At 38.7% G+C, this 26,874-nt stretch overlaps 1 protein-coding gene and 1 long non-coding RNA gene across 3 annotated transcripts in view; one reads left to right on the top strand and one right to left on the bottom strand.

Moving 5' to 3' along the window:
* Window positions 1-71: 71 nt before the first annotated feature.
* LOC109478782 (secernin-2-like) overlaps window positions 72-26,874 on the bottom strand; it is a 34,047-nt gene continuing 7,244 nt past the window's right edge. Inside the window, exons 2-7 of the mRNA XM_019780553.1 lie at window positions 26,414-26,588; window positions 6,619-6,806; window positions 5,255-5,457; window positions 3,956-4,174; window positions 1,777-2,123; window positions 72-1,378 (exon numbers count right to left, since the gene is read on the bottom strand). Coding sequence (XP_019636112.1) covers window positions 1,214-1,378; window positions 1,777-2,123; window positions 3,956-4,174; window positions 5,255-5,457; window positions 6,619-6,806; window positions 26,414-26,587 — 1,296 coding nt within the window. The 5' untranslated portion in view covers window position 26,588 and the 3' untranslated portion in view covers window positions 72-1,213. The remainder of the gene's footprint in view (window positions 1,379-1,776; window positions 2,124-3,955; window positions 4,175-5,254; window positions 5,458-6,618; window positions 6,807-26,413; window positions 26,589-26,874) is intronic.
* On the top strand, window positions 1,334-26,874 carry LOC109478783. Of its 2 annotated transcripts, XR_002140760.1 has the most exons (4): window positions 1,334-1,405; window positions 1,603-1,720; window positions 25,940-26,038; window positions 26,420-26,874. It is a non-coding gene; the product is annotated as an uncharacterized LOC109478783 (long non-coding RNA). The 2 variants fall into 2 exon arrangements; XR_002140759.1 differs by lacking the exon at window positions 25,940-26,038 and having other exon boundaries at window positions 26,420-26,504.

The following is a 26,874-nucleotide window of genomic DNA, read 5'->3' as shown; positions in this document are numbered from 1 at the left end:
ACCCTGGAACATCACGACAAAAACAGTTTCAGCAGAGATTTTACTTCAGTTCACTCTTTTTTGTAGTTTTAGTTTATTTTTGTTCTCTGTTTGCTAGATTTACAACAAGTTGGACTCATGCTATATACTACAGAAGTACATTTTTTCTCAGCAGCTTTGTAAATGGCACAGGTACACATTGTGCAGTATGTAGTGGACATCAGACCAGGACATGGAGGGCTCATTTCATCCATTACTAGTTTTCATCACAGCTTCTAGATCTCTGCCTTTTGGCTTTGCCAAACACCTATTGTTACATTTTTGCACATTCACAACCTATTTTTTTGACATCTCCCAGTCAAACCTTCTAGTGCTGATTGCAAAGCTGATTGCTGATTGTGGTTAAGCAAAGCATTTTGGATCTAAAAGTGATGCACAATTTGATGCAGTCTACCAGAATGGAATTGAATGAGCCCTCAGTCTTACACCATGTCAGAACTCAAACCACTCTGGAATATCCTCAGATGCACATGTATACAGTACCTCTAAGAAGTATATTCTGCTTTTGAAAAGCACAAGCAGAGCACCATCTTTTGTCAATCGGTCAACTCATGTCTGGTTTTCTCAGCTAAAGCTTAGCTTTATACCACATTCCTTCAGCTATAGCCACATTTGTACACTTGGTCCTAGCAGTATATTGATACCTTGAGCAAGGAGAACTGCATTGTACCTGTCTTTGCAAGTCTTCTGCTTTTCATGTTAGGGTCACTATGGTAAGTGTTCTGAGGTGTAAAACACCATGTCCTAGTCTGGAATTATACAATAGTTCTGATCAGCTAACTCTGCCAAGGACACAGATACATCCCAGCACGGATCTGGAGTATTGTGTGATATGGATCTTGAGTACCACTCATTACTACATTCAATTTGTACTTTATATTAATATTAAAATCACTCATTGATTCTGCTGTATTCAATTAGGGAATTGGGGTGGGAATTATTTCTCATCAAAAAACAGGAAGATTACAATGAATGCATCAAAATTAATTTTGTTACAAAATGAGCACATTTTTGCCCAAATTTCTTCTACAACTAATATTTTTTTAACAGTAGCCAGCCACACGTACAATAGAATTCTGTAGTCAATAATCCTTTCAAGTACCTTTGCCTTCATATTCCTTATTTGGAGTTTCCATAGAGACAACCTTTCAACTTTGCCCCTTGCCCTCTGCCCTCATTTGTAGAACTTCATCTCAGTCTCCACACAGTCTATGAACAATTCGCGAATCTCGTCCTCGTCCGCCATATCTTGCGCCGCATCCTTCAGGAACGCTTCCATTCCCATGATGCACTGCTCCTCCAGCTCTCCCATTGTCTTCTGCAACTCTTTCCGCTTATCCTGAAAAATATTTGTGAGCAGATCAAGGTACTTGCATTTTTGTTATTCAACTGAATTTTTGTTATTGAACAGCATAAATCATAACATTGTTATTGATGAAGGAGACCTTATCTAATTGAAAGTACCTGTTATACATAGAAACCTTGTCCAGTCATTTGACTTCATTTGTTTTTAAACTGCACAATGTGGTACTCAACATTTTTACTCAACATTTTATCCCCCAGTGCCATATTGATGGGGATAAGGAAGACAAAGATGAGAAAGATTATGCAGCCTTTTGACGCCAAGTTTGCACTGGTTATGCAGTCAGACAGTAGGGAGAAGACTGGTAATACAAAGTAGGTGAGTGCATGTACACAATAACTGTGAAAAGCACAGCAAACAATTGCAAAGTATACCTGGTTGCCCTCTGCTGCCATCATGGCTTTCTCGTGTGCCCGGTACAGGGGGTGCCTACGGTCCACCGTTGACTTGAACCGAGGCTTTATCCTCGCTGGGTCGTCTGCCCCTCTCTCTGGCGAATGCGTGTACTTCGCGATCTCCACTCCGTCACAGAAAATAAAGGGTTTGAAGACGGATTTGCTGGGGTCAGGGGTCGCAGTGAACCAATGGCAGCAGGGCGTGCCCGTGTCGGGAGGGGGGAGGATGGACACCATAGACGCCGTTGTTCGGAAAGAGCCGTCCATGTTGATTCCGCTCTTCTTGTCTCTCAAGATGGTGAACATTGTTTGAGCCTTGATGGATCCTGTGTTGGGAGGGAAGAACAAAATGAAAACTTTGCATTCATAATATAAAAGTTTTATGCAACTATGAGTAAAGCCTGAAATGCAGAGATTGCTTCATGTAAATGCTAACATAAACCTTTGCAACAAGTAACTAATTCTTAAGATTATTGAGAAGAAGATTCTCCAAGAAGGTTATGTTTTCAGGTCTGTGTGTTTTTGTACAGCATAACTTTAAGAAGCTGTGGATGGATCTTTGACATACTGATATTTAGTTACATTATGTAGGAATGTGTCAGCAATGAAGAACAAGTTCGATGTAGGTCTCCTAGTGGCTTTCTTTGATACTGCAGCAGGGCTTGACATTTTCATTTCTGATATTTTCTTACTGACAAATTTAGGATCTAGGTATGAAGTCATTTGATCTATAACAAATAATTTTAGCAACCATAAATGCATGTTCATGTCATGTACATGTAGTGTCATGACATTAATTCTACCTACCGTTACAGCAGTACTCCTGATTTTAATCTAGACTGCAACCATCAAGTTTACCATCAGATTCCTATTATCAACTATATTACTGACATCTTAATAAATGACCAATCAAGCAATTAATTAAACTCCAGACAGATTGATTACACCTAATCAGAGTTGGGTATGACTTGCACCAAATTACGTTGGCCACAACGCTCACGGTTAAAATCAATCCTGTGAGTGAGTGAAAACCTGGCTGTTTTGGGCGCCCAGACCATCTGTAGTCACCAGGACATCCTGGGCAAGAGTTACTAATTCTGGGGCAATTTTTGGCTAGCCTGGAGCCTTAATGAATCAATAAACTGCATTAATCAGTCTTCAGACACATCCATCATGTAGTTGGGTTTGCTCTGTGGACTGGGCAATGCATCGATGCATCTGGGTAGGACTGGTGGGGTGCATGTACATATAGTTAATTGTATTACCATGTATTCTACATGGAAGTACTTGACAATGTTTGCATACTATGGGAAGGAGACTACATGAAGTTTACTGTTATAGTAACTGCATTATAACTGATTCAGTGAAGATTCTTATACATACATGTATACATGTATACATGTATATGTAGGACTGTTGTAATGCATGTACAGTAATGGTTGGCTATGACAATTGGGTACATGTACATGTATATTCACTGTTGCACAAGAAGCCCTACAAAGAGCAAAAGTTAGGGAAGCTACTGTGATATCTTCAAATGAAATGGGTACCGATTATACATATATATAGTTACAGAGTTAGGCAGATGATGTGACCGCGTTGTTCTAAAGTTCCAGTAACTTCGCAGTCTTATTAGTCAATAGGGATGTGCAGGATCTACGTTTAAGTACCAAGGAACAGACAGTCTCTTACCTGAGGCACAGGAGGATCTAAGTCTACATTAAGTACCAAGTACCAGACATTAACAGACAGTCCCTTATGAGGATCTAAGTCTACAGTAAGTACGAAGAACCAAACACTCTCTTACCTGTGGCACAGAAGGATGTAAGTCTAAGTACCAAGTACCAGAAAGTTCTTTACCTGAGGCACAGGCAGATCTAAGTCTAAGTACCAAGGAACAGACAGTTCCTTACCTGGGGCACAGGAGGATCTACATGTAAGTCTACATGTAAGTACCAAGTACCAGACAGTACCAGACAGTTCCTTACCTGAGGTGCAGGAGGATAAGTACTAAGGAACAGACAGTCCCTTACCTGAGGCACAGTAGGATCTAGGTCTACAAATGTGAGTACCAAGTACCAGACAGTTCCTTACCTGAGGTGCAGGAGGATCTGGGTCTACAAAATAATGTAAGTACCAAGTACTACCAGTCCCTTACCTGAATACTTCTCCATCAACCTCTTCCCAGCGCCGGCCCTTCCCGTGGGGTCCTCGTCGATGTTGTTAGGCAAGTCTTGGCTGTAGGCACGTGCGAAGTCAAAGTCCCCCTCATCAGGCGACCAGTAGTTGTGTTTCTGGGCGTGTTCCTTAAGGCCCTCAGACATGGCATCGAGTTTGGTCCGGATACTGAGTTCGTTTGAGATATTACGGCACCCGCCTGCAGACATACAGTGAGTAAGGGTGATGACTTGGATACTAGAGGGGGATCAATCCATTCTTACTTGCATGCATAATCCCTACAGCTCTGAGGGCAACAGTCTTTGTATGAGGGCAGCTCAAGACTACCCTGACACACTTCTACCGGGTATTCCATTTCACATGTACGGGTATGAAATTGCAGTGACTCATCTATAATGATATTCATCTACATAAGTCTCGTGATTGATTGTACATTGTAGCTACAACTCTGAACTTCAGTTTGTCTTTTAGAGCCATGTATAAATGACTTTCTTTTTGCCACATCTGCCATTTTTCTCAGACCGTGAACTTTTGCTACAGCAAACATAAAGTGATTTACAGTATATCGAGGCACTGTCAGAACCTCTTTCTCATTGAATATCAGTCGTGAAATGTGAGCATCTATAAGAATACTCTGTAGATTATCACATACTAATTAAGGAACTTTATTTGAGTGTCTGTTAATTCAATTAACTTTTATAATTATGCCCAATCAAGTATTCTAATCAGAACACACATATTAGGTCTCGCATAAACATTATCAGCAAGCCTTTGGTTATTGCTAAAAAATTATGTGTAGATATATTCATTAACATTATTGCTGTACACATAATTTGGTGTAAAATACTTGCTAAAACTAAAGTGGCTTGGAAAATGTCAGTATGCAAAGCTTTGTCGAATGCTATCCCAAATTCACATGATGCACATGGCCTGAATAACAATTTATGTGAACATCTTAAAAGATGTGACGTGTGTGGCCTACAGAAATGGAGATTGGGGCAGCCATATGCACCATGAATGGTTGTGGGGATGACTTAGATCTTCTCTCTCTCCTTCACCACATATCAGAACTTGGCACTGAGGCAGGCCGTCATTGTCTTTCACAGTTTTTGTTTGTTGCACTCCCTTGCGTCCCCCTCCCATCCGCAACCAATCTCAACGTCCCACTTGACTTGATTTAACTTTAACAAAAATTGAGTAGCTTGAAAGTGATTTTGGAATGAATGAATGGATGGATGGATGAAAAATGAATGAATGAATGACTGATGGAAACACTGACTGGTGATCCTCTCAGCAGCCCACAATCTGGAGGCTGTCTCCAGCACCCAGGCTTCTCTCCTGTCAGCGATGATGAAGCTGTTGTCGTAGCACCAAGGTGTCCCCCCCTCCTCCATACATGGTCCGCCCTGCCCATGCTGCTCCAGTAGTGTGGTCATCACGTCCAGGGCTTCTTTGGCCGTGGAACCTCGTTCAAGTCCAAGTCTGGGGGACATTGAAGTACACAATCATTGTGTAATTAACTTACAACATTTGGAAATACAAGTCCTGCTGTCATAACAGTTAACATATAAAACTAAGAAACCAGCTGTAATAAAACAAGATGCATTCCTTTGATAATCAGTCAAAATTACTGCTAATTTGGTGATTGTCACTGATAAGAATCTTAAACAATAGACGTTTTCTAGCTTAAAACATCAGCTAACAATGAGACCCAGGATTAGAATGGAAGGTTGCAAATAAACAACTATTAGGGTCTACTTGTAGTTGACCTTAGCACCATTGCCTAATTAGCCTTGCTCAAGAGTTCAGAACAACTGGAGGTCTTTAAAACTTTACTGAGCACACATGGGAACACAGGAATGCTAAAAGAGGAGGCTGTTGCAAACAACCATCAGGGTTTAGTTGGCCCAATCATTCCCCTGACCTTTGCCAGTTTTGTTGGAGTTCAGACCCTCCCGTCTGTTTCAGCAGCTGATCCCCATTACACAGCTGGGTGACCTGAGCCACAGGGTCAAGTTCACATTGACACCAGATTCAATTACACCAGCTTCTGTGGGGTTAACCTTACTAATGTCAAGGGCCTGGTCATGATGCCAAGGTCTGATCAGCCTTGACACTCACAGGGTTAAAGTCGGACTCTGGTGAGAGACCACTACTGCTGCCAGGTCAGTCAAACAGAGGCAATTTTAGATACTAGTACTACTAGCATGTGGGGTGGTGGATTGGGAAGAGATACTAGTTTTTTTGTGTCTTTTTGAACAACTCTATTTTGTTCAAGCCAACCTGATTATGAACAACGATATCACTTCGGATCCATATTGATATCATTGAATTGCTTTAAGACAGACAGATATGGTTATCCCAAGATGTTAATGAAGATGGCCGGTATGAATAGCCTGGGTATCACCCGTGTAACTTGCTAACTGACCATGGTTAGGGAGGCATAAGACAGGAGATTATACTGCAAGAATTAGTATACTACAGGAGGCTACAAGAAGTACTTGGTTACCTGATTTAAATTAAATTAAAACGATGGACAGTTTACAAGTAGAACAATCACAGAAAAGTACTGTTTTCTGCTAAAAACCAAACTTAATTCTCAAAACAAAGTCTCAGTAGAAGTGGTGCTCACTCTAAAGTTACCTGAGCAAATCCATTCCCAGCAGCCTCTCTTCCTCTGTGTCAGGTCCGCACAGCTTTGACCATACGGCCTCGTTCCCGATGCAGACTCCGTGCTGATTGGCTCCCATCTCCGCGCCCCACATCCATGCCGGCTTGCTCAGGATAACGGCGTGCGTGTGTTCCACTTGTGGTATTGTGATGTACGTACACTGAGGTGGGGAGGGGGGCAGAAAACATTCTCACGTTAAAAAAACAGATGGTAAGGCAAAGAAATGATGTAGTCTACATCAGCAGCATTATTGTATTCTATTCTAATAATTGCATAATCACCACATTACAATTAAATCCAATGAATTCAATCATATGAATCAAAATGTCATCTTTGAAGCCTAGAAAACACTGTATACTAGTATATGACACATAGTTTAATCACGGGCAAGGTACATGTTTATTAATTGAAAGAGCAAGATTACAATGGCACATTTCAGTTAAGTATCAAAGTACTTTCAGCACATATCTAGATCATTGCATGTTTCTATAGGATATATAGTAATACACATCCTGCAAGACCTTAATGACTAGATAATGAGACAAGCATATACCAACAAGCTCCATACAACAATTTTACATTCAGCACCAAGGACAGTAATTCTTCTTCAAACACAGTTAAATTTCGAGAATTTCGTACTAAAATTCCACAACCTCTAAAGAAGCAAAGAGGCATCATAATGTTGAGTTATATAGACATATATACGGCTGACGCTAGTTTGTATTCACCCACATTTCCCTGAGCTACAGATCGTTCATTAGAGCCAAGTTGTAATTTTCCCCAAATCAAAGGTGTCTGAATTCATTACACCTCTAGTCCCTTACATCGTCAATATCTCCCCAGGGACAGCAGAAATATTGGGGATCCTCCGGGAAACCCGAGTAAATAGGGCAAGTACTGCTCCCAGAGTGCTTTAATACGGGAATACATGTCATGATGGATACGTTAGGGACATCCCCGCACTTTAAGGACCTTCCAGAGATCAATCAAAAATACTTTTAGGTAGATTTATCAGACCACTATCTAGATGGTATAGTTACAACTTTGAGCACACTGACAGGGACTTGTCTGTTGAATGCTAAAAAAGAAATTGGTAAAATTGGGTAAAACAGCTTTTTACAAAATTTCATGCAAGGAGGGCTTAATTGTGAATGCTCTATACTGTTCTTCATCACAGTGTATTGTTATTGACTGTAATAGTAACTAGTGTATCAATCAAAATATAGATAGACATTCCTTTTTACATGTACATGTACAAACAAGGACTATAAACTCTTCATATCACTACAGTGTCACAAACTATGAAGCTGTCATAGACATCTTTCATAAATATAACAGGTGTACAAAAACAAAACATGAGAAAAATGTATTTTTAAGTCAGTCAAAATGTGCATTATGGAGAATCTAAAAACACACAACACTATGATAACTGACTGTTCAAATGAAAGCTCATCTGTGTTGGTTTTGATTTACTCCTGATGTCATCACGCTTCCAGAAAATCAGCCTTGTGGATCATACATCTGATGAAGGTTGAAGAGATCAACTGAAAATTCATGGTGAGTTCCCTTCTTGTACATTATGTGTTGGAACAAAGCTTAAACCCTACAACTAAAACTGATTGTTGACAAGGATACCCCTGAGGGTGGAATGTAAGTAGTTTGTAAAGAGGACCCATTTAACAGCCTGGGGTATTGAAATTGAGCAGGGGCAACAACATCACATCTGGGTCAGGATGGAGCCATCTTGGATACTACAGGAGACACCATCACAGTAAACTGTGCTGACAAGCTGCCATTTCTAGAATCTTCAAGCCAAAAGATGGGCACGCAAAATTTATTTTCTTGGTTGAGGAAACTGTTTATCAATATGACCATTCTTTTTTGTAAAGTTGAAATGTATAGAAAAAGGAGGCACTTTGACATAAGTCTAGAATAGTTTTTTATGAAGTCACAACATAACGTCATCCAATTGTCAAAACTAGTCCTAAATGTTTGTTGCAGCTGTGGTTTTAGTTTTGCTCGTTAATACGACAGTTACCATTGTGTTTTAACATCATATCAGGTCATAATATATTTTCACCTCAGAAAATGAGACCAAGTACAGATGCTGTCACATGAACCAGTAGCTTGGCTTTGTTATTGTATTTAAGTTTTTATTTGTTAATTGGTTGATTGATTGCTTTTCATAGTGTAGGTTAAAACATGAAGCAAGGACATTATACATATATAATGTCCTTGCATGAAGATATTATGTTATAGAGATGGCAGACTTTAACCCCTTCCTCTAGGCATGGGAGACACGAAAACACACATGCAAACACAGACACACGCTATTTACTTTGCTCCCTTGAGGGCGAAATAAAAAAGCAATTTTCCTTTCCAGAGACTTTGCACACATAGTCCATCTCATCTGTTCCCTCTACATGTCCTATCCTATTTCCCATGCACAACACATGCTCAGCTCCAACCAATATTGCCCTGCATCCTGTCAGCAAACCAAGCAATCTTCCGCGCCCTACTTTATCAGTGGCATCATGACACCAGCAATACATCCTACGGGCTTTGAAATTTAGTGTTGAATAGTAGACATTCATGGACTGCAAATGGGGTGATCAAGGCATAAGTCTCTTAACAAACTTCTGGAGATAAAAGCTTTGAATAGGTGTGTACGTGTGGTTCTGTTTCTTGAACAGACTTTTATGTGACTTAAAAGCAAAGGTAATCTTAGGCAACAAATTATTAATGTGTGAAAACTCTGAAGGATCTAGGTTAGAATTAATATCTATCACTTATATATGCAGCAAGAAATGCTTTATTTCTTAGCTGTAAAATTACAATATGTTTTCATAAAACGGGTAAAATACCTAGGATACTGGTTGTAAATCGTAGCATTTTATAGGACTCCTAAAAAAATCTAATGTGACATATCTGTGTCAAGCTGACATTGATATTTGACAGCAACGTGAAATAATGCCCTTATCATAAGTCTATAACCCAAAATAAATCACTGAATAACCCCTGTCCAACAAAAATAAACTGCTACAATCAAGGAAATAAGGACATCAGTTTTCTATAAACATAAAACTGAAGCAAAAACATCATATCACAGAAAATAGGTTTTACTGCGCCCATCAGAAATACAACTGCTGAGTTCTCTATGTCGTTCCCACCTCCCCAATTCCCACATGACCTTTCCCCCATCGCTGTGCCTGCTTTAAATGACTGCTCTTTATTTGAATCCCACTGTTATTACTCACATGGCAGCCAGTCTATAATATTCCACTGTAGCCTGGCTTGTAGACAATAAGCTAACAAAATTACAAAATAAATATTTCAGTATTGTCTGAAGTCAATGTCTAAGAAGATTATAAAAGGCGCGGCGTGACAGCTTCTTCTGCATTGTCTCCAGATTAATGGGGCCATCTAAGGCATGTCTGTATTTTCCTTAATCTGAAAGTAATACAGTCTCCAGGCTTAAGCTGATACATCATGGTTATGATTAATGTGCATTACTAATGGAGACGTTACATCATCTTTGGACAATATGTCAAAACTGTTGAATCTACAGGGGGCTTATACAGCATGCATGTGTGGATCAAGGAAAGGTTATGTTTGAATATAAAGGGTTACATCATATTTGTTTAAGGTTTATGTAAAAATTATGAACCTCTGCATAGAAGTACAAAATTTAAGGTGCACTTATATCCATATGATTTTTGATGTTATGGAATTAAGTTTAGTGTCTGGTTGTTTTTTTCTGGAATACTAAAACCAGAGCAAGAGTACCATTTCCATATTGCCATTCTTTACTACTATACTGCAGTGGATATTGCAAGTATGAAACAAAATGCTGGGTAAATTTGTGCTTATTTATGGTTTCTATCACCAACAGATAATTTATGTTCATAGCAAGAACAAACCACCATGGAAATATTTTTCCTATGCTTGAACTTAAACGTATCATACAACTGACTGCCTTCAGACAGATTTTATTACAGTCAAGTCTCGCAGAAGAAATTTGGAAGAAAGACAGGCCCACGAGACGGGGTCTCACACGAGCAGCAATAAAGTATGACAACGGGAAATGAAATTACTTCGACATTAAGGGGACGGATGAGGAATCAGAGCGAAGGCATCAGATAATTTGCTGTCTGTTTGGAGAGACGTTTAATTGAATTGCAGAATTAGCTTTGGAGCGGACGTACACACAGCAGCAACTAATTGCGAAATGAAAGGCACACATCAGTCGCTATAATAACATCAGGGAATCTCCCATCCTGCTCTGCTCTCTCCAGACACAAAATGTCATTAGGCAAAACTGGATACAGGATACCAAATATGCATGTGACATAGCACTGACCTTGGCGAGGCTGTACACTTAGTATTGTTTTTGAAAATGTATCTCTATGATTTTCTACATTGTATGTGGGGTTCATATATTTTGTAAAAACATTTTACACCATTTAAGTGCATTATATCTCTAGTATTATCATTGAACTTAAAAGCCTAATCAAAAGAAGATTTAACAGTTCATCATTTTCTAGTCTTTAGCATTCAAGATCCTCATTGTAGCAATTCTGCATTATTATGTACTTACATTGAAACATTGAAAGTGGAAAGAAAAGTTAGAGTCAGCTGAATCAAGAACAGTGTGACAAGATAACAAAAATATTGTGACAAGATATCAATTTAAAGAATACTGTAACCCAATATTCCAACATTCTTTTTAGCTGCATTTTACTGAGGCGATTTCTGAGCAAAACATGAGTGGATGACAACTAAAAGTCAACTATTTGACACCCAACTTGTAAAAGGGCAACAACACTGGAATAACATAGCAGCCCTTGAGATCAGCAAATGGAATCGAATAGCCACTTAGGGATTTGTCTTAATGAAGGATGCCCAGTGCCCAGATCTTCTGAGATGTATTCCAGCTAATGGAGGAAAGATGCTAGCCTGTAATCAAACTGGGAAGATGATTGCAGGGTAGATTGACCTATGGACAACATGCAGGCATGGTGCTGCTTTCAGTCTAGGCCATGTTGATTTGATTATATGGATGACATCCTCTGGGAACCCCAAAACTGATGCGAGCGCGCGAATAAAAAAAAAGTTTTGCAAAAAAAAAGTTGCTTTCATGAAATCTATGTTGTTATGAAGGTTGAACAAATGACACAGTATGGTATGGCGAATAATCTACTCTTTAAATTCATTTCTTTGCATTTTAGTTTTTTGTTTGATTTTGGCATTATACTACATTGGAATCATTTTCAAATATTTTTTTTTGCAACTTTCGGTATATATTTGCTCATTTTGCAACTGTTTTGTACAATTTACAGTGTGGTTGGAAACTTTTTTTTTCTTTGGAAACGGCCGAAAATTCATGCGCCCGCGGATGTCATCCATATAATCAAATCAACATGGCCCTATGATTAACAATTGCTCGGTGAACATACTAGATGTAGTGCTGTAGCTCATGGATAAAGGTTCTAAGTATCCAGAACAAATCTATTTGTTGTGCTTCATCAATTTTACTCGCGAAGAGCTGAAAATCCTTTCTCGTACAAATAATACATGATGAGAAAATCAATGATCGATTGATTTTGTGTAAGAGATTTCCAGTTTTATTATATGATGGGCATGCATATACACTAGGTATACAATACATTTTCATATATCCTTTCTAGGTTCACAAAAATTTCTAGCATCATTAGAATAAGAAATAATTGATGACAACAAAACAATAGCTACTTTCTCTGTAACATGATTCAGATTTACTCTTTTCTGTACTACAGAACAAATTACTCTTAACTCCTTTTTACTATCATCGTCATTCATAGTTTGTTAGCTTGTGAACAAAACTAAACTTATTTCCCCTATTTACAAGATACCGGTATGTTTCCTACATATATGGTTGAGTCAGCCAATTATAAAATGGTTACATGTTCATGAAGTGAGAAAATTAGGTAATCTTTTTCCCAATAATATGTCTAGGAAGGTGTTACCTAACACTTTAAACATTAGTGTAAGGCTTTATAGGAGACATACTGATAAAACCTTAGGGATAAAGATTTAATGATAGGGTTGACAGTTTAACTCTTATGTATGCTTACACTCTACAGTACGTCTATCAAGGGATCACAAGGGTCTTCAATGGTTTTATAGGATACTTGTCTCGACATTAAAAATGAGCGACAAGGTCACCTTTCTGTGTGCATGGATGAGTCTATGGCTCCTATGCATGTCATCGTACTCACTGAATTGGTAAACATACTGTAAATCAAGTTCTTTTTTCTGGTAGTTTTACATTCGCAGTTTTCGTGGTCACTTCTGTATCGCGAACTTATTGTTACCATCAGCAAATAATTCGCTGACATTTTTTTGCTGCCACCATGAATGTATACTTGCAGACTGCAAACATTCTTCTCAGACTGCAAAATTTTGCTATCGCGAACATAAAGTGATTTACAGTAAGAAATATGTATGACATCAGTTTAGTTTCAATACCATTTTCGGTGAATATAACATTAGAATAGACACAAGCCACAGAAATAGTTTTTTTTTACAACAGAACCCCAACTTTTGCTGACTCCAAATTCACTTCAGGAATCTGAACGAGGTAGCAAAGTTTGCCATTTTCCCTCACCATACTTTCCTATTCCCTCTAAGCATGACTTCCGTACAGGAGCAATCCATCCTGACAAGAGCAGAGTGGTCTAACCAAAGTTTGACACAGACTAAGGGCATTCCTTGCACAGAGGTTGACAAAGCAATATAAATCCTGGAGCAAACTGCACACGGTCCCCTTAGATCTGCACAAAAACAGAAGCTAAAGGGCAGCGGGGTGAGCATTCTGAGCCGTAACACTCCCATTCCTCTACTTCTGCTGTGATTGAATATGCGGAGGATGCCCTTTGCTGACAATAACTCCTGTCGTTAAACATAGCCTGCACGAGTATTGCCTTTCACCGGAGACAGCCTGGGCTAGAATTAATGCCGTACGGCCCCTACTGTACTTTGTCTTCCAAACGACTTTTCGTAGTTTGCAAAAAGCATGGCATTAGAACAGGGTATAACGTATGATATCAGATTGGTCAGCGTCAGCCTGCAATTCTTCATTGTAAACTAGAAAGTGCTTAGAGGCACTGAGTTGTACTCTAGCAGACTTGTTTCACATATTTGAGCATGCTGGATTACATGTACTAGATTCAGAGAGATGCCTGGATAAAATCTGCTGAATTTATTATGAAGAAGAGCTTGATATGGGAAGGATTTTTTAAAATAAGCTGAAATTGTCCTGAAAATTCCTGCATCTGGTCTTCTGTACAAAATTGACAAAAACCCTCTGTAGTTTATATGGAGTCAATGTATTGTATAAATGACTGAATTGGCAAAATATTCAGCAGGAATTTTTATGATGGAATACCGGGTCTGGTTCATCCATGTTTAATGAGGTTGTCGCTGGGACAGAAAGGCCAGACACCCTGGGGACCCTGGCTGCAGGAATTAACATTAATTGCACATAAATACGAACTGCTAAGTTGACAGATTGGTATGGAAATATTACAGGAACCATTCCTAAATATGACAGGAACCATTCCTATTGAGGACACCATTTTTGGGAGGCAATGGTATGAGCAAAATTTTTTCTTTGACTCAGAAATGTGACAGAAATAACACTTCTTTGACTTGAATATGGCATTATTTCAATACAACATGAAATAATATCATTTGTCACTATATTGTCTCTATTTTAAAGAAATCTGCCAATTTGAGTGAAAAAAAACTATCTGAGACATGTAACTGGGTATAGAATTCAAATATCTAGAAGAAAACAACCATTCAAACTGAAATACCATTCCACACCACAGCAAATGGAATTACTATAGGACAAATTACATATGTAGGGTATTTTATCAGCACTGTAGCTAACCAGTACCTCTTTTCAAATCAATACATTTCCTTCTGCAGAACTACCCAGAGTTCAGCACCAAGGACAGCCCCCTAACCCAGTTATGAATGTGGTTTTACACCAAATCAAATCCAATCATCCTGTTCCAAATTTTGATTAGAATTTAATGCTAAGACACAGTACATTTTACAATTTACATATTCAATGTAGCTGTTTTGAAGTTAAAACTTCAACCTCACATAACATAAAGCTCGTCAACGTTTTATGTTTTATGGAAACCGTTTAACAAGTATTAAATGTTGCACAAACAATAGCTAAGGACTGACTACAGCCTTTTTTGACTTTTCAAACACACTTATGTGTAGTCCCCTCCCATCTGTTTTGCCTGAAGTTGTGATAGATCATAATAGTACAGATGAAGCAAACAATGTCGGCCTAATTCTCCGGCTAACCAACCAGCTACCGCCGACATTCCTCCACACCTGTCATGCCATTTTCCACCGTGAATTATGATCCAATATTCCACATTAGGGAGATTCCATGGATTTTCCATGCAGGAGTGAGCAGGGCTGCGCATGGGAACGCTGCAAAATGAGGCTGAACTCTGATATTTCTGCCAATGAGGCTGCAATCTGGAGAGAGATTCCGGGGCACTTTGCACCTGCGACAGGGAGAACATGTTCTCAGTGACCTTGTGGAACACTGCTCAGTTTCAGGGTCATTGCTATAAAGTTGGGTGAACCACAAATTCTCTCAACACTGTATGAAAAGCATGGACAATGTAGCTGTAAAATTCCTAAGTTTCAGAACTTCAGCATTAGTATTTCTAGCATGGCTTTGATCAATTAGCATATAATAACATAACAAAAATACACAGAAAACAAATTTAGCCATGTGCTGGGGGAATAAAGAATATAAGGTAGTTTGTGAATGTTCACACTTACAACATATCCAATAGAGCACATAATGACTATCAAATCATTTATACAATTAAGATAAAATGAAAGTCATAACCAATAATACTATCAATGTTACAGCTTACTTAGTTTTATTTCCTTCATCAAACTTAAAAGTTGCAGTTCCTTTAGTGATCTATATAAAACCACTGTTCGACTCCTCTTGCATGTAACAGTTATAAGTATCAGCAAGCTATGGTTTGATGGGCTTGTCATGCTGTCTTAACCTACAGAAAGCTGAATAATATGTACACCATATGATTGTAGATTTGAAGATATCGGGCAAACTAAAAGAGTTCATTCAAATCTGCAGTTTTCGAGAGCGCCATAAAGGATTAAAGACTATAACTAATCATACTGGACACACAAAGAAAATGCCTGTGTACACATACTTCACAAGGTTATCAAATGCTTTTAAAAGGCCAATCTTGTTTCACAGCATCTACCAGACAAAAGAAATCCATCCCACCCACGAAATGTGATAGATCATGCACAAATTATACAGAGAACACCAGCTGAATAACGGGATAGAGTATATGCTTTTTCAATTTTTCACCAAGTGTGCCAAATTCATGCTGGGTTATCCTGACATCTAACAGTTAGCAGTTCACAAGATTATGAATGCTAAATAGGATTTTGGGCTTCCTGCAAAGCGAAATACAATACGCGTACTGCTAACCACTTTGCAGTTTGCAAGAATGATAGGGATAATTTTGAACATCCTTTCTTCGTACTGTAAATACTGAAAAGAAAATAAAAGCTGATGTTTCAAAATAAAAGCCTTCATTTTCATGCTAGTACTGTAGCTATCACAACTCTTATACCCCCAATTAGAACTGCTCCAATTCCTTCAAAACTATTTTGTAACTTAAGAAACAATTCATCAAAGTAAATAAAGAGACTCATTTTACACAACAGTTTTATTCAGTTGATATTTTGGTGACTGTCTGTCACCTTCCTCAGGACAATTCTGACAGTCACCAAAGCGTTGGCTGAATAAAACACTTGGTTGTGTAAAAGAGTCTCTTTATTCAGTGACTTACCAATTTTAGTAAAGTTGTCTATTCATGGAATTGATCAAAGTATCATAAAAATGTCCCACTGTCTATACAATCACAACACTCGCACTTGTAAAGCATTGCGTTATTATTACAAGTTTAAGGAACAAATTGGTTGACTTTTTACAAGTTTACGGAACAAATTTGTTACACAAGACCAGTAGTGCATTTTCAACGCTTCTTGTACAATCAATCAAGTCATGTACCTTGAAGAAATAAGCAAAAAGATGTGATTTTTGTAGCATATTGAGAAAGCATTCTGCAGTATCTCCCAGCTTATTCCCAGCATGAGATATGATAATGCCCCCTCCAGCACACCCTACAAGCTGTTCTAGCCCATAAAAACTCCCTCATCAGCCTGACTCGACAGCCCTGAAGGGTGCTTAAACAAAATGTCACAGGTAAAATACAGCCTGGGGAGGCTATTGTGAGTACTGCTTAATGCATACACTGAAGTCTGGATATGTCATGCATCCATGTAACTTATTATACAGCTGAGAACTGATCAGGGACACAAGATCTAAAGTTTTATTAGATGTGTGAGGCAATTGTTCTGGAAGGTATGCTGACTCAAGCACATAAAGAAAAAGATATACCAAGTAAATTTCTACTTTACAGTTACCCAAACTATGTATGAGTCTAAGATATAATTCTCCAAGCAGAAGTTTGGCCTGTTTTGAACAATTTGTTTTTAAATTAGATTTCAGGCATTTTGTCAGGCTTTTACACCTTTTCTTTGCAAAGAAAAGCTAAAAACTTAAAAAAAATTTTTTTTCAGAAAACAGTCCTAACCTCTGCTTGGAATATAGGTTTCTTACTGTACAACCTCCAGATAACTGAAAGGAGATGACCAGGACAAACCAAAGACAGAACAAAACAAAGAAAAACCTTTCACTGAAGTTGAACTACAAGTTTTACACACTAGTTAAACAAAGCACATTCTCTCACTTTAGTTGAAGCATAAGTTTTACAAGTCTGACTGTACTAGAGGGGCACAACATGGCCACATCTGCCCTTCAACTTCAGTTTAAGAGTTCTATGGGGAACACTTAAGCCTTGCGCCAGGAGCTGCGAAAGGGTAAAGAGCCTCTTGACTCGTATCCTTTCTCGGCATCAATTGGGGGGGGGGGGCTAAATTTGGCATTCCTGACAACAACAAGCAAGCGTCGCTTCATTACCTCCTGACTGCCCAGCGTGGCTGCTGGAGAAACAGGACCTGGGCGGAATACTGATGAGCACAAAATGCGGACCATAATTGCTGTTCTGTCGGGAGAAACAGAGGGGTTCGTAATCCGGCTTCGGAATTCAACTTGTAATGTGATAGGGTGGCTTTGCCGAAGATAGCGGCCGGGCAAGACCAGTATTAGCATGTGACAGATAGCCGAGTGCATCTGTTTGTCAGAATGGGGTAGGACGGATATTCAGGCAACCATGTAAGCTAGATTTTATCATCATCACTATAAAATATCAAACTAGATTTTAGCAATACCAAGACTCAACCTGCATGACATCCTTATGATTCCTATAGGAAAAGCTAAGACTTTAATATGATATCAGGCATTCTAGGATAGAGAATACAACTGGTAGTTTTTTTATGTCAAGTTGTATTCTCGACACCAAACATATATCATCAATCTTCATCATCATACATGCAGATGTGACATAAAACAAATTGAAGATAAAAAGTTTTTGCCAGTCCAGTGCTTTACTCACTAACCAATAGAACTGCACATGCAGGGCTTGAAATGCTGGGTGCATGTGCACCTTGGTGCACACAAAATAATTGGAGCTGTGTACCGCATAATTTTTTGTGGGTGTACCCAAATATTTTTGAAGGTTTTAGTATGTAAATATATCAAGTGTACAATAATATACTGCATATCATTAACATATAAATATCAGAAAAATACAGATTCAAACTCAGAAGAGGAGTAGTAAGGTTTTGGAAATTTGTAATTAGGCTTTCCTTAAATTCTACGTTACTTTATATGGTTCACCCAAGCAAAATTTTGTGCAACCAATCTTTTTAGGTTGGTTGCAACATGCCACATGACTTGCACCTGATCTGAAAAATAAATTCCGAGCCCTGCCTGTAATTCTGGTCTCCGCGTGTTTTCTAAAGCTTCAATTGCCAATGCAAGAGTAACAAATAACATTAAGGGAAAAGTAGTAGGGCTTTCTCACACGAGCATGATAAGTATAGCGAGTGTGTACGTGACCACTCTTTCTGCCACGGTGCAGACTAATGAATGGCAAGAAACACAGACAGATTTTTCATTGGTAGATTCCATCCTATCACACCCATTAGCAGTAAATGTACTGGACTGAAGGACTTACAACCACTGGTTGACCACAAAACAAGTTGAGGTACATTAACATCAGCCTTATTGGCACAAACTAACTGAAAGATATGAAGTGTTTTTGAGAAAGTTCTCAGACTCACAGCTCCTGTGATCGTTATTGGAGATATCATAAGAGTTGGTTTACTTGGCTCCACTTCAAAAGTTGTGGAGCTTAGAGCTGCCGGCAAAGTTTTTTTTAAGTGCTAAAAGCTTTTAGTGAGTACTTAATCATTAGTGTATACCAAATTTTGATCTCACAGTAACAGTCAAAACGTCTTATGTTTAATCTACATTTTTGGATTTTGGACTTTTAGCAAAACAACTGCATCAGGTTATTTATATCGTATTCGTTATTCGTATTGTTTTCGTATAGCTGTCCCTTACTGTACACTGTCCCAAAGATACAAAATAAAAACAAACATATTTGACCAATTAATATGATAATGATTCATTGTGTGTGCAAGTCATTCTGGTGGTATACACGTCCTCAATACACATTACTGATACAACTACACAAAACTCACTTGGCGCATTGAAACTTGAACAAGATGACAATGATACATTGTGTGTGAAACTTAGTCTCTTGCAGTGAGAGTATCAGTACACATTACCTGATACATGGATGCTACTAATCTCTGTCACAGACAGAATCTCACGTGCCAAGCGAGATGGAAATCTGGAACCCCAGTGATGAAGCGTGCTGAATCTTGCTCCGAATCAGCTGCTGTATCTCTACTGATACAGTACCTGTGTGGTTTCAGCTGAATTCAAAGTTGAACACCAAATGTTATCTATATCTGCACTGAAATTGAGGAATGGGTTGACGCTAGTACAATCCAACTATGGTACAACTTGCATATCTGCAAGTATGAAACAATTTCAAACTTTTACGTACAAAGTTATGCCTGGATGTGGTGTTAAATAAAACATAGAGAACAACAGATGTGTAGGGCTGATTTGCCTAGAGCTTGCATTAGAATACTCTGGAGAAAAAAGAGTGAAAGCAATCAGACCTATATTGTGCAAAATCATTCATAGTTCATTTGAGTATCAATCTTTTTATGATAGTTTAAATGTGGACATGAACTGCACTGCAGAAGCTAATTAATCATATGATGAAGCAATCATAATTTCAGAGAAAATTTGTGTACTAATGCCTTTGAATCTGCTGCTAATCTATTGGACTGGTAGAACTGAAATTAGCAACATAAATTTCCCTCACTTGGAAACTACATTTTGTTTGTGAAACGAAGTTTGAACCAGGCAAACATAACTATGCCAAAAATATCTATTCATTGTAAGTGACACCTCAGAGAGATAGTGCAGGCACCAGTACATTACAAAAGCATTTGTCGTGTAATCTTCCATACAAGTCATTGCTGCATGACATTTAGACAAATTCTGTCGATAAAGAAGTGGCCCTCCTAAACTTGGAGCATGGATCCATGAAATTTTTATGGAAATCCTATAGATTTCGGATCTCCCCTTATCTCGGATCAAGATGCTATTGGAACTGCCACTATAGAAATGTGAATCACAACTAACTGGGTTTCATCTGCATTATTGTGGCAATTAAAGCCACAGTAATGTTCTATTGAATAGGGGCTCTTCTTTGATATGGACAACGCTGTTATCTCTGATCTTAGTACTAAAAAGCCCTGGGGAGACAAATTCAATGTGATCTGTATGCTTGTACATGTAGCTCCAGTCAAGAGATACTGTAACTATGGGCTTACATAGAGTTTGGTTGTTTTTGTAAAGAACTGAGACTCTGGAAAGAAATTCTAACACAGGATCAAGGTTATACCAAAAGCAAAAGGGTGGGTCAAAATATTTTGAGTTTAATACAAGTTAAGCTTTAAGAGAGCTGTAAGAACACAACAGAGCTGACAAGGTATTTCGAGGTCATAGAATCCAGTCTAATTTTAGACATTTTAAAACATTTATCCCTCTTGAATATGGAACTCTTGTAAAGTGAACATCAAGAATGAAATGAAATCATCTCCACTGAAACACAACACTACATGACTGTATAGGGTTTGTGAGGTGAATCATGGTGAGTCTATATCATCCTACTGGAGTCTCATTCGTGCCAGACTAGTTTGACTTTAATATCTTCAGCACCAGACGGTGATAAAACATGAGAGAAGTTTGCTGAGCCAGTCCAATGCGTCATCACCACTGTTCCCGCCCGTCAACAGCAATTACGCGGCCCAGATTTGACACTTTTTGGGTCGAGCAGCCAGATTCTATCGCGGAGGGCATCCATCACTTCATCCTTGGGCGGGGCTGTCATTACAACATCTCAGACTGTCAATCAAGCAGACTCCAGACATGTCAAGTCATTCCTGTGAATGGAGGCAACTCTATCTCATCCCAACAGCTGGTACTGGGTATTGGAAGCAATTGCTTTCTTTGTACAGGTAAAAGGATGCCTAGTTCGTGCCCCGTAACAATTTGGAGCAGCAAAATGGGTGCAGGGGAGAACTACTTTTTTGTGCACACCTGTATGGGTCACATTCACAATTACAATTTACAAGCACTTGCAGCACAGAATTTTTCTGACACAAATCATTTTCTTTCCCTGTAAGAGGTTATGTTTCTCGTACTGTCTTGAATTTTTATTCCATTGAAATTAGGATATAGAATACAAGTGCAGGGCTTGAAATGCTTCAGCATCAACTTGTGCTGGAGCAGGTAACATTGAAAATTTCATGTAAGTTAGACAAATTTCACCTGCACCACTTGGTTGACACTAAAAACTTATGGTTCACCTAAAACCATTGCCATTGTTTCTTTTATACATCATTGGTGGTAACCCAGTACATGGCCCAGTGCAGGTAGAAATCAGAAATACCTGCACCTGTCAGCTTTAAATTTATCTGCACTAACCTGCATAAGCAGGTGGCATTTCAAGCCCTGAACTGTGAATAGTAAAGAGCCAGTTAGATACATGTAGATACAGTAACTAGTAACCTGAATATTCAGATGGTATTTCCAGCCTGCATATGTTGTAGGTGTAAGGTACCTGTCCTTGGTGCTGAAAATAAAGCAGTGGTTGTGGCCAGGTTTTCAATGTGCTCAGAAAACCGTACAATCTGTAGTCTTGAAGCAAGATGTGGAAAGAAAGAATTGAATAGCAGGGAGCATCTGGTAATTTAAGGATATCTACAGTCTGAATCTAATGATTTCCTCAACTCATGCACAGTAAAATAGACTACGGACACTACTAATAGTACTGCCATAGATCTAGACTGGTCACATGCATGTTAATGTCTTAGCTCTTAAAGGTAAGCACTGTGCTGTATCTAGTTCAAGCAACCTTCTTGGTCCAAGCTATGAAAATTCAAGTATTATACCATCAAAGTTTGCATTGACATAAATCCATGGTAGGATTTTATTCTGTTCTGGACAAAAGACAAGATCATTGGACAATGAACAGTCATTTAATTGTACATGAAACATTGCTCTCGAGGCATCATCATTAAAAATCCTTCAAACACCAAGTGCGAAATGAGACTATGGACCATTACTCCATCCAATAAAAAGGGTCATTAAGTATGTTCCTATCTCAGTGTTACAACCGTCCTCATGTTTATTACCACAGTGACTGTTACAGCCACTACAATGGGTTCATGCCAGGTGCATCATGCCAGGAATCTGAATGAATCCTGTACACCTGAATCTGAAGGAGGATTTTTTGTTACACGTCACCTATGTGTACTACCCACATTTTCTGTGTAACTTGAATGTGAATTTGAAAAATTTCTTGTGAAACTTTTGTTTCAATGACAGAATGGTCCTCAGTATTTTGAGTTTTTCAAAAGCCCAATACTCCCATGCTTTACTCTTTTAATAAAACTTGAAGCATATATGCAATAGCTTGTATGCCTAAATTCTGACATTCTATCTTTTACCATTGCAAAAAAAGTCTAAGGTTTTCAAACAGTTGATTTCAAAATGTGAAAGATACACTTGGCATGATGTTTAATTCTTGGTACAGAAATCAAGCCAATATTGTAAGTCAGACATGAAACATTATTGTCATTGTCATGGACATTCTTTGCTCCGAGTTTAGCATGATTGAAAAGAACTTCATGGAAACAAGACACCGCCATAGATAACACCACGAGACCACGACATTGAGATGCATACAGTTGCGTCCTGAATGACAGTCATCTGTTCGTATTACGACCTGCGTTCCTCTCGCCTGCAACATTAGCTCTCTTATAGCTGCGATTAGCAAAGGTCACAAGCAGCAGTAACCGAGGGGAATCTATTTTGTACGTGACCATTTTGCCAGTACAACTACCCTGCAGCTGTATGGAGACACAAATCAGACACTTTTCAATCAAGACAAGGTGGTAAAACATAAGCAGTCACTGTCTGATACATGTAGTTATCACTAAGGATCATAATCAAGGAAGATACAATCTATAACTACAGTAGTAATATCTATGCTTCACTCAAATAACGGCAAAAGCTGAACTGTATATTCAGTTAATCTTATACTGTGACTTATAAGTGGAAACTTAGGAATATTGAGAAAATTTTTTGTTCAGTAAAATGTTCATTGTGTAGTTGAAATGTTGTACAAGATGATGTTAGAGTTACATTATTCAAAAACCTTTCCTGGAGGTAACATCTTGAAAAGAAATCATAATAAAAAATGGAATTTTGAGTCCTCTTTACCATCAAAATTTGCTAAAACTACATGTGTATGTCTAGTGGAAAACTGGATGTTTGTTTAGAAGATGTGAATACAATTTTCAGCGGAAACATTTGGAGTCTGCACATGTAGCCCTGCAATGGCTTTGATCAATCATGTCCACTGTACTTGATTTGATTACACAAAAGGTCTCAGCCTTTGTAAGACGAAACTCGCCTCGCTGGACGAGTTGAAAGACCAAACAGCCCCCACCCCATTGGCTGGGCATCTTTACAACTCTCAAGGTCAATGGGGTCATGGCTGAGAAATGAACACAGCAGTGATGCTCCATTTACCATAGGTAATAGAAAGTTCAAAGTTCTACCAGTCTTTGAAAGATTTGAAGAATAAAAAAAGTAGTGGTAATCTTTCTTGCAAGTACCATGTAAATTCTGATCTACAGTTTGTATTGGTTGTTTAGCGACTGATATTTTAATGTCAACGTGATATATATAATCATAAAAGTTAGTAACTACAATGTATATAAAGCTACTAGAGGGCATAAATTCTACACTCGTAACTTGGCATCAACTATCATAAATTTCTGACTTTACGAGAAGAAACTTTGCAAACTGGTTATCTCTTCCTGCATATTATTACAGCAACTATTTTTCAGGATTTACATACAGAAGTGTCTGGCAAAATATGTTTGAACAAAATTTATTATCTTAAAGAAGAAGAAGGTACACTTTTAATTTGAATCAAATATCACATTTGGAGCTGGCATTAAACATTTTTCTACCCAGTTTGGATGGTTACTGACTTGTCATGGTTTGAAAAACTTTTTTTCTGCATACCTTCACTGGTGCAGGTAATATTGAAAATTACCTGCACCAGACCGATTTTTCCTGCACCACTCAGACTTTTAGAAGTATGGATCATACTACAACTGTTCAGGAATTTCATTAACTGTTATATCTTTTAAACTTTAAAGGTGGTGACAGTCAATGCATCAAACATAAATTAACATACACCTACATTTGTACATGTAGCATTATATACAAACCTAGTACATGGGCCGGTGCAGGTTAGGTGCAGGTTATCAGAAATACCTGCACATCCCCAAGGTTACCTGTATTAAGGTACATATGCACCCAGTATTTTGAGCCTTGCTTGTGCACTCGTTGCACATAGGTGAGAAGAAAAAGGATGACAGAAATCTTGTGGTGACATCTCTTGACATCTGCAGTCAGCTACATGACCCAAACCCTCCACACGTCTTATAATCACATCAAATCGATGTGAGATTGACGCAAGGTGTCGTCTCCCGTGAACTGCCGCGGTTCACCCCTGCTCCCGTGTCTTACGGTCGCCACCGAATGAATCTCAATTTCCCAGAAGGTGTCCTTCCAGATTCACCCTAATCTTTCTGGAGAGGCAGACAACAAGTTTCTTCCTCATCCCGAATTCCATCTGCGTCTTCATGTTAGATTAAGTTTGTTGACTGATTTATGGACAGCTATCAAGATGCTGAGGCAAGCTTACTGAAAATACCTCAAATTTACACCTACATCAGCTGTATTATAGCCACATCAACAGCTAACATTGTGATAGGATTAACCATTCCATTACTTGAATGACAGTGATTGACAATGCATGGGAAATGTATTTGCTATGCATTCTTTATGCATTCGTGAGGGAATTCGGAAAGCACTGTCTGCTGTTTAGTACAATTTACTTTTATACAATAAAAAACTTCAGTTTGACATCATTTCAAAACTGAGAGCACAGATATAAACTTCATTTCGAATTCATTTGCTATCTCGGGAGGGACATTTTTTGTAAGGTCTTAGATATAATCATTCACTCCTAAAGATCTAACAAAGCCTATGACAGAGATCTGTGTGCAGTTTCCACATTACTGGGCCTCTAGGCATGAAGAAGTTTTGATCACAGCTTTGCAAATGTATTCATAGATCTATGCACATATCTGACCCAAAGGCACTGGGCTTTGCCAAGCGGCATATGTAAAACTCAGCACAAGAAGACTGGCAACTACATTGTATAATCTTTACTGAAAAATGCTGTACATGTCACATAGTTCAGGATTGACTGATGCTCTGACATGGTATTCAAAACACCTCCTCCCCCCCACAAAAAAAATGCCCTAGGAATGTCAAAGGAGGCTAGGTACCCATCATGTCTTCTAGAAGAAGTCTTGAGTAAAGCATCACATCCAAGAAAGCTTAGCTCGAATTAATCTAGTACTTTTGTGGTAAGACAAGAATACTGCCCCATCTTTGGCACATTTTGGACTTTTCCAATGGTGCAAAAATGTGGCTAGACTTGATTTCAGCTCTTTTGTCTTTTTTGACAGCAACTTATTTCTGTCCATCCAACATTGGGAAGTGTTCAACTTAGCCTTTCTGCAGCAGTGAGGAAAGTGGGTCAATGGATAGATACAGCTAAAAAGCCTGTGAGTCATTTGTACCGAATAAAAGTAAAAACTTTTAAGTATACTATTTAGCATTCCTATCATGATCAGACTAAGACTTCAGAAAGATGACCATCTATGCCAGGTCTCTTGCCAGGCTTTCTTGACTTAACGCTTTACGATTACGCATACCGTAAAAGTGCTCTCCATCACCTTTAGCATAATGGCCGTGCGTCATGTTTCGTTTTCCCCCTGAACTCGGAGATCTTTATGGCCCATTAAAACTTTCAAAATATCCCGGACCCGGAGCGGCAAAAAGCTCTAAGGACTTGACATGCCATCAGGGGGATGGAGTTTGTATCCTGCAGGACACTGTGTGAATGATGATGCTATAATAAAGCGTGTTTTTGTATTCACCTCCAGTTGGGTTCCGGACGCGTACGAGGCCTCCGGGAAGTAGACCACTTCTTGGACCTCGTTAGCCGGACGGTCGGAATTCTTGGCGAAGATGATGTGCCCATCCGCGGTGGCTGGGGGTAAGGCGATGAACGTGTCACATGACTTGGGACAGCGATGTGATTGGTCAGCCATCCTGGGGTGGACACAGGAGAAAAGTCATGATCAGAACGGCCACAGAATCATGGCTCCCCAGTGGAATACTGGAGATGGGCTCATAGCAGGTCTTTATGGATATGACAGCAGTGTATAGGCCTATTTACTTTATGACCAGACTTTTGTATGGACAGTGGAGAAAGCTACATTTTTAGTATATATATTTCCAGATTAGTACAATAAAACATATCCACACACATATATTATAGGCATACATGTTCACATATCATGCTTCAAAAGTGAAGCAATGAGTGTGTGTGTGTGTG

The sequence above is a fragment of the Branchiostoma belcheri genome, unplaced genomic scaffold (genome assembly GCF_001625305.1).
Source record: "Branchiostoma belcheri isolate BF01 breed outbred unplaced genomic scaffold, Haploidv18h27 scaffold45, whole genome shotgun sequence".
Lineage (NCBI taxonomy): Eukaryota > Metazoa > Chordata > Leptocardii > Amphioxiformes > Branchiostomatidae > Branchiostoma > Branchiostoma belcheri.
The sequence above is the reverse complement of the archived record's forward strand: the minus strand, read 5'-3'. Positions and strand labels throughout refer to the sequence as shown.